The following is a 14280-nucleotide window of genomic DNA, read 5'->3' on the forward strand; positions in this document are numbered from 1 at the left end:
ATGTTAATACCACAACAGCTATAATTCATTCATTTTCATTTCATACACTCCCTCTTCTGGAAATGAATGTGAAGGTCCAGTGAATCAGAGGAAAGATTATTCGGAAAAAGAGTGCAAGATGCATTGAACAAACTCCTGCTTCTCTTATTAAGAGATTACACTTCACCGATGTTCCAGTCTGTATCAGCAAAACAACATATATTCCTTGTGCAAAACTATTCATATACTTCAGTCATACTGAAATCACTAAGAAGTATGGAAAGAGGAACTAGTGTGAACTGATAGGTTAAACATTCCTTATATATTAGCTTTAGATGCATTTTATCATTTCAGATGTGGTAATCTGAAAGTCAGATAAAATATACAAAAGAAAGCTGCTAAAGCAACTCTGATGCTGATAGCCACGTGGTTTTCTAATACTCTAAACTCTACAGTGATAGCCACTGCTGCATTAATATCTGGACTGGTTTAGTCAGTCTCAGAAGAAACAGGAACAAATAAAATCTCAGCTCTAGCACTACCAAAGCCACCCCACAGCATGCATATTTTTTCTGGTCAGAGGCTAAAAATGTTTGCCTTAACACTGGCAGCAGAATTTTAACTGATTATATGTTTCTAAAGATCAAGCTTTATTAGTGACTGAAAGAAAAAAAGGGTTTTTTTGAGTGGAAACAGCAGGATAAATTGCACAGATACACAGTTCCAAATGCTGTTGAAAGGCTGCTTGCATAGATCGTTAGAAATGCACTGAAACAGTTTTACCTAGAAATACATAATGAATTCTTCCTCATTGGTAGAGCTATATCTCCACCAGTAGTGTAGATATTGTTCTATATAAATAGTAGCTCCTATTTCTTCTAGGATGAAGAAAAAGAGGGAGGATACCAGAGGCACTGTGTTCTTCTACAAATCCTGTAAACTAGTTACGTTCAAGTAAAATACTTTCTATTGGTTAATGGTGATACAGTCTCCACTGCTTTGGGTTAGCAGAATCGGTTGAAACAAATCCATAACCAGTGGCTAAAAGTTACAAAAATATTGCTGAAAAAAAGCATGAATGCTTTTTAAAATATTATAGCATTCTTTGTTATGCAAAGCAGATCATTTTAGGTCATCACAAAATAGCTGAAAATTAGTTTAATATGCTCTTATTTCACAATAAAATCACAAGTCACATTTTTAGGTTTGGATATATAACAAATATTACTGTGAATAAATATGAGTTAATTTAAAAAACGTATAAAAATCAAGTTTCTAAGTATAGTATTATTTAGAGTTGTCAATAAGCATCACAAATGCAAACATGAATGATGGGGATTGTATATGTTTATTTCCAAACAAAAAACTGTAATAAAGCAACAACAAAAAAAGTACCCTACCACCAGTAACCCACATTATGAGGAAATAGATACCATGGCAAAATACTATAATACATTTCAATTTGGACATATTCAATAGTACTTCCTGTTTTAGGAAAAAATATAAGGTATGTTATTAAAAATTAGAGGGCCTCCAATCAGAAATAGAGAACTATAAATATGCTGTTTGGGCTCATTATCTATTTTCTACTTAAAGGAGGAAGAAAAGTTTCATATTCAGCAATGGTCTTAAGGTTTTTAGAATACACTCTTAAGAGAGTAACATGTGCAATTCGCAATGAACAAACACTGTTCAAATCCTCTTAGGCTATTACTACATTGGCAAGATGTGAACAAGTAGTTTTTTCTTAAACTGAAATATATTACTTACAAACTGAAGAAAATTCAGTTAATTCTTCTTCCATCTTTTCTTCATTTACTGACTTCACATTAGGTCAGATGTGAGGTTGCCACTACTGCGAAATTGCAGTGATGATGTTGTTGTGGAAGGCTAGTCCTAGAATTTGTTACAAGTATACATTTATATGCTATAATTTTGGAGGGGACCTTATTTATCAAAATACCTTTAAGGGCTTTTTAAAGCAACCTGTTCCTAAAAGCAACATAGAATCATATCTATAGCTCACATCAGTGGGTTTTAAAAGGAGGTAAGGAGCATTCATATAGGTTATGCTGTCTTCAATCATTATTTGAGATATGAATCTGAATGTTTAGTAGTCAGGTTATCACAAACAGAACGTGTATGCAACATATGCAAGATGTTGGTTCAAACCATTATCATGACCAACCTGCCCTTGCCTTCAAAGACAAACTTAAGAGATCTTTTGGAAAAGTTTTTACAAAGATAGCAAGAACAATGAATCTATTAAAAAAAAAAAAAAAGGAAAGAGAAAAAAAGTGAATAATGTACTGAATGAAACAGAAATTATTTCTCTATTTCCAAATACAGAAGAAGAGACTTCCCAGATGATTTACAGCAGGAGAGAATGCTACATCCTCTCCTGCATTTAAAGTGCAAAAATGTATAACATTGACAAATATTATGACCTAAAGAGCAGAAAATCCGAGCAAGTTAAAATGTCAGTATTTATCACCATACAAATAGTACTCTTTCATATTAAAAAACCCTTTAAGTAGAAAGTTAGTGTAGTTGTAATAAAATTGTTGTAAATAAAAATAAATTGTTGTAAAAAAGTTGTAATAAAATTCTTAGAAGCTGAATACCTCTCAAACATATGTATACTGGAAACACACGAAAACATACCATATCATAACATACGACAGATGGATATCAAAACACTGTGATATCTCCTGGCTTTAGTATCCTATTTTGGCCAAATTGAGAAGTATGAGAGGTTTGAAGAAAAAAAAATAATTCCTGCCTACCTTGAGACAGCAATGCACCTTCTCTCAAGCATAATCCTCACATAGTCCAGCAGAAATACATTCAGATCGTAACATCTGGATATAGACACTTCTTTTCCCTGATATTGTTATATCCATTCTTTTATTCCAGTTACATCAATACATTTTTAATAATGGAACAGTCACACACTATCAGTACAGTTGATGGAACTTGCATTTTTTTCCTGTTAACTGAGATGGGCCATATTCCACAATAATACAAGATTGAGCAGGGCTGGGAGGAAGAGAAAGTTATCTAGACAGATTTCTTTCCACTGAACAACATTAGCAGAGTCTGAAAAATTGTTCAAGAAGTCATGAAATATATTTAACGAAATGTAGCATTCAAAAGGGAAAAAATGATAAGCCCAGAATTATATTTGAACTCTAACTCTCCAGATGATATGTAGAGTCTTCACAGGCCATCATGAATATAACATTAAAAGTCTTTGAACGAAGACTCCCTAGGGAAAAAAAAACAGGAAATTCAATTTGTTTCACATTCAGTGAATACAGAAATACAATTTAAAGTTTTGATTATCAAAGCACTCTGAGCAGGCTTCCTAGACACTTCAACAGTCAGTCTAGATGCTTTGTAGGATTAGATTTTATTGCACAAAAGTGCTATAATGCTCTTTGAAGTGGAAGACCACCTCTGGATTACTATTACTTATGAAAATCAGATAGAAAAGGTCTTTCTTACCAGGTCTGCAAAACAAAGTACAAGGCACATGCTTTTCACTGTAGTGAAACATGGAGTCTTGTGCAGTAAAGACAAAAAGAAAGATGGGAGAATAAGAAAAAGTTACTGTCAAATTTATTTCTGATTATCACAATCTTGATAAAATAAAAAGGTAACTGTTGACTCATCTCCCATCACGGTCCCTCTGGTAAAACAAGACCAAAACACTGTACAGGAGGCAGAGCATCAATGGTGACGCCAGCACTGCTCTCCTGGTGTACTTCATGTACTGCAGAATCAGACATTAACTGTTGAAGAAGCCTCTCTATGAATACATAGTTATTTTTACAGTATCTTTCCTTAAGTTACCTTCAGTCAAGTTATATGCAACAAGTTATCTTCAATCAACTGATAGATGGGATTGCACCTCCTAGAGGTCTATTTCTAATATCATTCTGCTTTAAATCCAACAGGAACTTACAGCTAGAATGTGCTTCATTAACTCCTAACATCTCTCTGAACCACCTTAAGTAATTCTGCTGTTCTGCTCATGATTACACCCATCAAATATTTGCATTCAGTATTTTCCCGCTTACTCATTCTACCAGGCCACTTATTTTACACTGGTTTATCTCTCTCATCCTGGTCTCAGTTACTGACCCAAGGAGACTTGCGCTGCACTCATAGGACCTACGTACTTAGAGAAGCCTTTGATAACAAAGATGAATGAAGTGCCAAAAGTAAAAATCTCAGCAGAGTATTAATGAAATTCATCTTGGAAGACATCATCATCTCATAAGCAGAAAGATTTCCTGGAAGTCATGAATTGAGAATTTTTTCCCCTCTCAACTTGCAATTATTTTTAATGTGTGTTGCCATCAATTTACAAAAAAAAAAAAAAAAGCCACAACAAGCATCAGATAACTAATATGAAACCAAGATAAGATTGAAACTGCCAGGGGAGTAGTTGCATATTGCAGAGGCTCCATTTCACTGTCTGTGAAAAGGAAAACTGTTGGGCTTGTTCATCCTCAGGGTTACATGTGTTTGATGATGTATAGAATACATTTATGTTTCCAGTAAAAACATGCTGATAGGTACACACATATTTGGAGTAAAAAATATTTTGAAAATTACTATAAGAAGAAAGGCTGGATAGCTATGATTTTTTCTGTAGCAGTGATCTAAATATTTATACCTAAAATTGGACAAAAAGGTAGTAAGTCAAGTTGGAATTTTATGTGGCACTATTATAGTTATTGTTAGAAGCTGTTATGGCTACAGCAGTTCCAGTGCACGTAGTTGCTATTAACTACATAACTCTGATACAGATGAATAAAATAAAAAACAAGGAATATCATGAAAAGATTGTGGTTCTGAATCTTTTTAACTTTTTTGAAGCAATGTAACTTCATGGCGTTCATTCAACATTTCAACAGGAAATATCAGAGTTCATCCTTCTGTTTTTCTTCTGTGTTAAGAACTGAACTGTTGAACTACTTACCCTTCTAGGGACCGGTCCAGAGACCAATCAGGAGATTGATGGTGGCAACGTTCAGGTGATGATGTTCTTAATGTGGAGCTTAACTGATATGAGGTTGTAAGATTCTGGAGTCGAAGCTCCTGTACAGCACGTTCCCTAAATCAAAATTATTTTAGTGTGAGGCTAAGCATTTTACAAAAATGATCAAAATGATCTCATAATCACTATCATCATTTTTTGGGGTCATTTTTTATTTTTAAGAGATGGGATGCTTATAGTGACTCTTTCTGTATTACTCCTGTCCAGATTTTCCTCTAAGTATCCATTATCTCTATTTTCCCTAGAAGACAGAAAGCTAGCCATGCTGGCTGCAGATTAAGCTCTAGAAATTGCAAACATATCCAGGGATGAAGAAACTACATCTAAGGTTATTCATACATCTGCAAGGTAAATCCCGGAAATCAGCAATGACATTAATGTAAAGGTGTTGTTGTTTGTGGTAGTCTGATGCAGTTTGGGCTAGCGAGGCCAGCAGCAAAGCCTACCTAAAGTACCCTGAGGCAGATGGATGTTCCAGAGCTCCTGGACTCTCCAATGGGAACATGGTAAAATGTGATTCTGCTCATTTTGACTGTAAGGAGTGGGGGTGAATATTGGTCCAAACATAACTCCTGCATCTAGGTGTAAGGAGGGGAAGCATGTGGGACTGGGTAATATACTGGGAAATTTGGGAGGCGCATACTCACGTTGGATCCTGGTTTCTGGCTGCCAACGGTTTAAATGAGAAGGTAGGTTTGGTTGGACTGGGAAACTACTAGGAAGACTGGCTGCAACAACCCCTGAATTTCAGTGTATAATTCCAGTAAAACCTGAGCAATGGTTCACTCTAAATGAATGGGTGTGTTGGGAGGGTAGCATCAACCTGAGCTGGAAAAATCAGGCTCTCAGCTGCCCAAGACCTTTCAAATGACTATATAACATGGACTGCGGTTATGGTATTGAACTGAAATGGACTCTGGTGACTTAGCCATTATCACAGACTGACTATGGGGTCAGCCACTGAAGTGGACTACAAAACCTGGAGGACAGGGATCAGATCCAGCACCACCTCAGAGATCTGAATCTACAAGCACCAGCAGCAAGCACCAGTCAGAGGATAACAGTCTCCCACCTAGCTACCAACATCCCACAACCTCGTGCCCGGCGAGGTGACTTGTCTACATTGACTGTTACTCTCAGGGGCCACTATTGCTCTTAAGAGCCTTACTGTGCACGTGCTGTATTGTCTTTAATGGTCAAGACGGTGCTGGCAATGGCAGGAAGTCAGACTGCACCTATTTGTACCCTGTACAGGAAACACCCAGGAGAGTCAGGCTTCCATCCCTAAATGTTCAGCCCAAGTAAGGAAGGTGCAGTACGGGAGGCCTGTACAGGATCTGTGGGACACAGACAAAGTGGTGCAGCTCCTTCTGATACTATCTTTAAGTGGGGGAATTTTAGGGATGCAACTGAATGATTAGAGCCTCAACTAGGCCTTGGTGTGAGGTTAAACTAACTGAACAGGACATAGAAAACTATTGGACACGACATGAGAAATTGCTGTATATGAGAGATAACAGTGTGAGAAGCTGACAAAAGTCACAGCACCATGAGAGATGGCTGGGTTTCACATGTGGTTAAGGAAGAGTTAGGCAAGAAATGGCCAAATCTCACAGAGGGAACTGGAGGGAACTCTTGGGGCATGGAGTCTTACAAGGCCAGCAGTACCTAGGTAACTGCATCAGTAATACCACATAAAGCTGGTATCACTGGGGTAACGGTATCAGAAATACCAAATTCATGTATGGATGTAGCAAAACTGTGCCCAACAGGGAAAAGTGATTAGGGGGAGGTTGTTTATTTGGGAGGAGACTGAGGCAGAGAAAGGGAGGTACAAGGACAACAGAAAGGAGGGTCAAGAAAGAGAAAAGGGAATAATAAGGTAGGCAAATTGTGTGAGCGAGACTACCTGGGGGCACCTGTTAGCCAGCCCTGTGCTTGGTCACCACAGCCAGAGCAGGACAATACACCAAACCCATTGTTTCCACATGCGCCAAATGTGCTTCCGCAATCAGGAAGATGGGAGGGATGGGAAGGTGCTTTCCCTGACCGGCAAGGAAGCACCAGGACAGAAGGATCAAGTATCCTCATATCACCATGTTGGTGCTCATTCTAGATCCGACAGCACCAGCAGCTACCCACCACTTCCTAATTTCAGGTCTTATTCCATTTGGCACCAAGACAGCAGTAAATCAATACAGCTAGAGGAGACAGTGTTAGGACAGGGATATCATCTACATGCTTCTTTAAATTGAAGACAAAAAAGCAGTCATGTCTGCTGCTTCATTGTATACTATCACAATACTGACTGTAATGATAGTACTTTTCTGCTCTCTGGCTAATTTTCTAGTTTTCACTTTACCAGTACTAGAAAGAAAGATCGGCTGTAAGAAGCCAATTTGGAGCTTTACTCCCTTTCCATGATAGCAAAAGAGATTTATACCTGCTCTTGTAAAGCAAGAAAAATAAAAAGAAACAGATTTTTTGTAACCTTGTGGGATATTGAGGGGACACTGTTTTGATTTTATGAAAAAGCCAAACCCAAATCTTTAGGCTTTCAGAGACAGCTAAATCTAATGTCAGATTTTTATCTGAGGTACATTTCAGTCTGCACTATCTAGGATTTCTGCATACTGCTTGTGCAACTGTATTGCAGACATTACAAAATGGGGAGGAGTGGCTGAGAGGGCTGTGCTGCCATGCAGAAGGACCTTGACAAGCTGGAGAACTGGGCAGAGAGAAACCTCATGAGGTTCAGCAAAGGGAATAGAAAAGTCCTGCACCTGGGGAGGAAGAACCCCTCGCACAAGTACATGCTAGGGGCCAATCAGCTGGAAAGCAGCCTTGCAGAGAAGGACCTGGTGGTCCTGGTGGACAAGTGGATCAAGAGCCAAAATGCACCCTCATGGCAAAGGCCAATGGTTTCCTGGGCTGCATCAGGAAGAGTGTTGCCAGCAGGTCAAGGAAAATGATCCTTCCCCTCTCAGCCTTGATGAGGCCATAGCTGGGGTGTTGGGTCCATTTCTGAGCTCCCCAGTACAAAAAAAGACATGGACATACTGGAGTGAGTGTGAAGGGCCACAAAGATGATTAAGAGACTGGAATATCTGTCATACAAGGAGAGGCTGAGAGAGCTGGGACTGTTCAGCCTGGAGAAGAGAAGGCTCAGGGGGATCTCATCAATGTGTATAACTATGTGATGGGAGGGTGTCAAGAAGAGTCTTCTCAGTGGTGCCCAGTGACAGGATGAGAGGCAATGGGCACAAACTGAAACATGGGAAGTTCCACTTGAACAGAAGAAAACACTTCTTCACTGGGAGGGTGGTTTAACACTGGAACAGGTTGCCCAGAGAGGTTGTGGAGTCCCCATCCTTGATAACATTCAAAACCCCATTTGACATGGACTTGGCAACCTGCTCTAGCTGACCCTGCTTGAGTGGGGGGGGTTGGACTGGATGATTTCCAGAGGTCCCTTCCAACCTCAACTATTCTGTGATTCTGTAAACTGATTTAGAGACTGCATAAGAGAACCTAACATTGTTCTTTCCAAAACAGTTCAGGTACTTATGCTTGTAATTCTCTTGAAGGAGAGGAGTAATTCTTTTCAGGAACGAAAACTGGGGATCTGGTCTCAGAATGAGTCTGTGTGCCAGTACAGTCTTACTCTAATACTTGATTTGCCAACAGATTGTAAACTAAATATTAACGTTACTGCAACTATAAACAGCCACACTAGTAACCAAGTATCCCTAACTAGGCGAAGGGATTAAATATGAGGACTGTTTCAACTTTTTGTCAATGAACATTTGAAGAAGAAACATTTACAGTCCCTACCCAGGAGCACCTGTACACCATAAGATGGATGTACTCACAAAGCAGGAGTAGAGAAACAACAGCCTGAAGATTACATTTCTTTCAAAACAAAGGTGCTCTTGTTATAGCATATAATCTGGCCTACTTTATGCAGCTGAAAAAGTACAAATGATGTCACTTTTAAACTGACTTGCAAATCTAACCCAAAAGTTTAGCAAGCTTTGCCATGACTTCAAGGTAAAGTAGGACGCCATTTGAAATTAAAACATACTGTAATATTTAAGGAATTAATCTTTAAAAGGCTTGACCTCAGGTGTAGAGGTCCCCCTTCAAAACTTTCATCTTTGCTTATGAGAGAACAGAGCATCAACAAAGTAATTTAATACAATTAAAGAGAATTCCTGATTCTCTAAACTGTGCTGTAATCACATCAGCCTGCTTCTTTTAGCCATCTTTTACATACCCAATATAATGCCAGTCACTTTAATATTTTTACCCTTGATACATCTGCGAGGTAGAGAAATCCTGTTATTCCTGTTTCACAGTTAAGGAACTATTTAAGACACCGAGACTACATAGATAAACTAATTAATAAAGCAGGCCAGGGACTGTTTTCTGGCTCTGTGGCCTAATTGTATAAAAACAGCTTGTATATATTGTTAAACTCCCTGCCCGCTCCCCCCCCCCCAAAAAAAAAAAAAAAAGGTGACTTTGTTCATACTGCCATCTGGAAACCATTCCTAGCACCGACTGTGCCCCAAACAGTACCCGTGAGAATGGTGGTTGACACAGACTAAAACTGTTCCAGAGTGTATACTAACGAACTGTACGGACAAGTGCATACCCCTCAAACCAGTGCTCTACCTGGTTTAGTTCACTACTACAGGTGTAGTTGAAGGGTAGTATTCATATTGCAGAAATAGTCATCTATACATTACTTGTTTAACCAACTAGTCACCTAGACTCTCACTGTAAATCAATGAAGACAGACAGACAGTGATTCAACCCATCCTAAATTAGACACTTCCAGAAGGCAGTTTATCTCACTATCTCATCCCTATATAAAGGGAACCTAGACAACTAGTTTAGACAGCGTGCATAATGATTACACAGCTTAAGTTCAGTGAAATGAGTATCATCCGAGCATACAGAGGATGTGCAACAGAACAAAACCAAATTTTGCCGTTTATCCTTTTAAATAGTCTAAGTCTTAATACTAATATTGCATTTCATCCAAATTAGATGCAGGAAGCGTAATAGAAAAGCATATACTTGCCTTTCAAAGCGCTCAGTTCCCAGCTGTCTTTTGGTGATATCGAGTTCTGACTCTAGCTGAACTGTTGTATTTCTGAGCTGAGTAAAATCTCGACTTTGCACAGCACTGTAAAGTCCATAATTCAATTAGATAGCAATTATAAACCTCCAACTATGTTACCAAACAAAACTATCCAAAATTAAAAGGGCAGCTATACCATGCATGCAAATGATGTTAAAAGCATTTTGTGCGATAAAATATAACTCTACAAGGAAAAGCCTTTTAGGGTATAGTTGAGGAATCAGAAGAAGATTTTCAGCATCTTCTGCTATTAAGGTAACCAAGATACTCCGGCCAGTTGCAAATGCAACTAGATATAAGCAATCTATGTGTATACATATACTGGAAGAAAGAAAAAAAATCCACTACAGCTCAAAAAGCTTCAATATTCTATTGGTCATTTACTCACAGTTCATTTTCTGCTAAAGCAAGCTGTTCCTTGAGAAGCTGAATTTCAGAGTCTCTTTCTTGCTCTGCTATCTGTGATTGCAATTCTTTCTCTCGACTGGACACAAGCAAAGATTCCAGGTTTTTCATAGATGCTCTTTCATTTGTCAGTTGTTTCCTGAGGAGCTCTATTTCAGAATGTGATGACTCACAATCACTCTGCAGCTAAACAAAAATTTTAAATTTTTAAATGTATGCCTATTAAGCCTACCAGCCATCTGTCATGGTACCTTTAAAAAAAGGCTGGGATCGATGACCCAAACTCGTTCTCGCTCCACGATGGTTGATCACTGTTATATTTGACCTCAGGCAAAATCCGCTGTCAGCTTTATTAATTTGTCTAATCTCTCTCATATATATGGTCATATAGAGATATGACCATAAACATACTCAATACAAGCAGCCACAAACTGCTATGAAATACAAGAATCAATAGACACAGACTCTTTATATGAAAAACACAGATGGAATTATCAGAGAGGAAGAGGGAAGTTTTACATTTTGTTGATGCAAGAAATTGTTGATTAACCAGTTGCTTAGAGGAGATGACACCTGATCTAACAAACCAATATCTGTATCTCCAACAGGGTAATATTACATTTATTTTACTTAAAGGAGCATCAAAAAAAAAAATCTAGTGAGAAGGAAAAGTGAATACATTCCATAACAAAAGATTAAACAACCATATTTCTTGGGGGACCTAAAAAAGAAGAATACGTATAAAACCTAGTATGTTCCACTGAAAAAGGGATTCTTTCGTATAGATGCACATAAGGTACAGAAACAAAGAAAAAGAATCTGAGACAGCATGTCAAGAAAATCTGTATCAAGTCAACTGGACAAAGAAACAGAAGCCTGTCTGATTTAATCTTAGCCTAAGTAAACCATATGCCTTTTTTCCTTCATTTTTTCACCTATGAATTCTATTGTGTCCGAGTCATTTTGGATATTGCAAACACTTTTATTTGTATTTTACCTAAAGCTAGCTTGCATTAAGCATGATACTGCTTACCCAAAGATTGTGATAAATCTATAAACTGAGACACCTTAACAAATACTCCAAGTCTCCAGCACACTCCTCAGAATATTCAAAGAATAACAACCATTTGTGTGTCCAAAACAGGAAGACACTGAGAACTCAGATCACAGGCCAGCAGAAGAAAAAGCATCTTTCACTTTCCAAAGCAGCCTCCCAATTATTTGGTTTTACCAAATAAAAAACAAAAGATTTCCCTAGTCCCTAGTCATTTTCCATTAACTGTCAATCAAACATCCCTGGCCTAGAAAGTGTTGATACTCTGATTTTGTACGTCAGGACAAAAGAATACTGAAAACTGGAGATAGCATAAGTTAAAACAAACAGCACTAGAAATACTGAAAGAACAATATTATTTGGCATTAGGTTTAATTTCCACTTCTAAATATGCATATGCTGCAAAAGAAATTCTGGTCATGCAGATCTCTGCAATGGCATAATATGTAAACTAAGAGCCCTAACTGAAGGTTTTACATGGCTGGTGAAAGACTACCAGTCGAAAGGTAGGAAAACACTAGTGAAAATTTCCCAGCTTCAGAACTTTCTCCAAGCTCTCCCTTTGCATTTTCTGTATTTTTCTCTCCTGAAACTGTTGCTTCTCTCCCCCATCCTCAGGAGGCCCCTTCCCTGGTGATCTCACAGAGGGACCCAGGAAGTCTCACAGTCAAATCAGATCTCATGGCAGCTTCAGACAAATGTCATATCCTGCAAATCTTCCCTATCAACCAACTGCCAAGCAGCAAGTTTATCCATAACACACAAAAACAGCATAATGGAATGCTAGAAGCTTGTAAAGGAATAAAAAATTATCTTATCTGAGCTGAAGCAGAGAAGAAACAGTGCAGTGATAGAATCATACTGAAAAGATCTGAAAAATCTGACAGAGTATGAAAAATTTTTCCAAGTTTATCTGCCTTGATTTTTAAGAAGTTTGCCTATCAAACATTAATTTTATAGTTTTTATAAATATCAAGGTCAACAGAAACTGATTTTCAAGTGAACTTAAGGAGAGACTGTTAAGGACATATTGTTACTTACTTCCAACAGCAGTCAAGCATGTCAAGCTTTGCTAACAAACTACTCCAGCTATTCTTCTTACTGATAAAAGTGACTGGATCTAAAAACTATGACATATTTTAAGAAAACAACCAGTAACTTTAAGTCCTGAATTTTGAGTGTTCAAAGTGAAACCTCTCAAAGCAGTCAGTTCTTCAGATAGTATACAGTATCCACCCTCCGAGGAATAAGTACTTTAAAAAAAATTAAAATACTATAGATCAATAGGGGTTTCTTTGATTACTTTAGATCCTGAAGTAGTTTTAGATCCCTTAAGTACAACTTTAATATAAAATTGTTTTTAGAATATATTTCACATACCCTTTCTACTTCCTCCACTCTGGAAGTTAACTGCTGGTTTAATAGTTCTTTGCCTGTATCCAATTTAATACAAAGTTCTCGTGTAGATGTGAGATCTGCAAGTATAGAGACTTTCTCCCGCTGTAAGTTTTGAAGCTCTCCTTCCATTTTCAGAAGAGATTTGTTTAAGGTAGAAATCTGAGACTTGTATGCTTTTTCTGTTGTTAAATTCTATAATAAAGCATTGCCAGATAATTAAAATTGTACTGCAAAGAAAATATAAAACTGTTTCCAATATCCTAAAAAAACCTCTATACATCTGTGGTGAATTTGAAAAGACAGCAGTAATTATTCTGAATTAAACTTTAAAATTATTTCTTTAAATAACTCCCACATATAAAATAACTAGAAAACAAGAATTCTTGCTTCTGACGGCAAAATCAGCTTCCGACATTTTCATCTCCCTTCCTAGGATTCTGCTCTCTCTGCAGAGCTAATAAGGTTCTAAATTCCCGCCTTTGGCCCCCTTTTTAGTTTCAGAATAGACCCTCTTATTCTAACAATAAAATAAATTCTTGCATGTAGAAGAGCAACGAATGTCAAGACATTGTCAGTAATACTTGTACTGCTGTCATGCATAAAATCAGGCATGATTAAGAGATGACAGAAATCACACTAAAGAAATTCACAAGCTAGCAGCAGTAGTTCTGACTAGAGGAATTTAGTTTTTTCTGTATTTTACATTAACAAAAACTTTTCAAAAAGCACCTGTCCAGCAACACCTGACTTGCATTTCTGGTCACTTCTAACCTCTTAATTTTCAGTTGGTGGCAGAATGAGTCTGGGAGACTGACAAAAGCTAAGAGAGAGATAAAGCACTGTGACTTCCTTAAAGGATTTCTTAGGAGTAAGATCAAAAAGGGATGATTGTATGGGGAGCATCTCATTAATTCTAGCTTTCTGTGCTGCCAGTGTTCAAGTTTTGGAAACTAAACTCACACCATAAAAAAAAAGCACAAAGAACACAGTGCAGTGCTAAGCATGTACAATACCAATTCTGCATCAAGATAAAACTTTTATATAAAACAAAAATATATAATAAGAACTTTTGCATACAAGATACATGTCTGACATGTAACTCCTATGAACCCAAAGATATTATCCACTTGGACTTCTGACTCAATTTATTGACACAGTTTTCACAAAGAGGCCTCTTTGTTCCTGTACTCAATATCAGGCATGGGGGAAGGAGTTAGGAAGATAAAA

At 37.7% G+C, this 14280-nt stretch overlaps 1 protein-coding gene across 7 annotated transcripts in view; it reads right to left on the reverse strand.

Annotated features, from left to right (window-relative positions):
• Window positions 1-1308: 1308 nt before the first annotated feature.
• The window catches only part of TSGA10 (testis specific 10), a 31599-nt gene continuing 18627 nt past the window's right edge, over window positions 1309-14280 (reverse strand). For 4 of the 7 annotated variants that reach the window (XM_067294486.1, XM_067294472.1, XM_013954176.2 and 1 more), the window contains 5 exons: window positions 13036-13245; window positions 10585-10787; window positions 10137-10241; window positions 4970-5104; window positions 1309-3247 (listed from right to left, as the gene is read on the reverse strand). In XM_067294486.1, coding sequence (XP_067150587.1) covers window positions 3223-3247; window positions 4970-5104; window positions 10137-10241; window positions 10585-10787; window positions 13036-13245 — 678 coding nt within the window. In that variant the 3' untranslated portion in view covers window positions 1309-3222. The remainder of the gene's footprint in view (window positions 3248-4969; window positions 5105-10136; window positions 10242-10584; window positions 10788-13035; window positions 13246-14280) is intronic. The other 3 variants (XM_067294502.1, XM_067294480.1, XM_067294492.1) reach the window with 2 other exon arrangements.

Source organism: Apteryx mantelli, chromosome 1 (genome assembly GCF_036417845.1).
Source record: "Apteryx mantelli isolate bAptMan1 chromosome 1, bAptMan1.hap1, whole genome shotgun sequence".
Classification (NCBI taxonomy): domain Eukaryota; kingdom Metazoa; phylum Chordata; class Aves; order Apterygiformes; family Apterygidae; genus Apteryx; species Apteryx mantelli.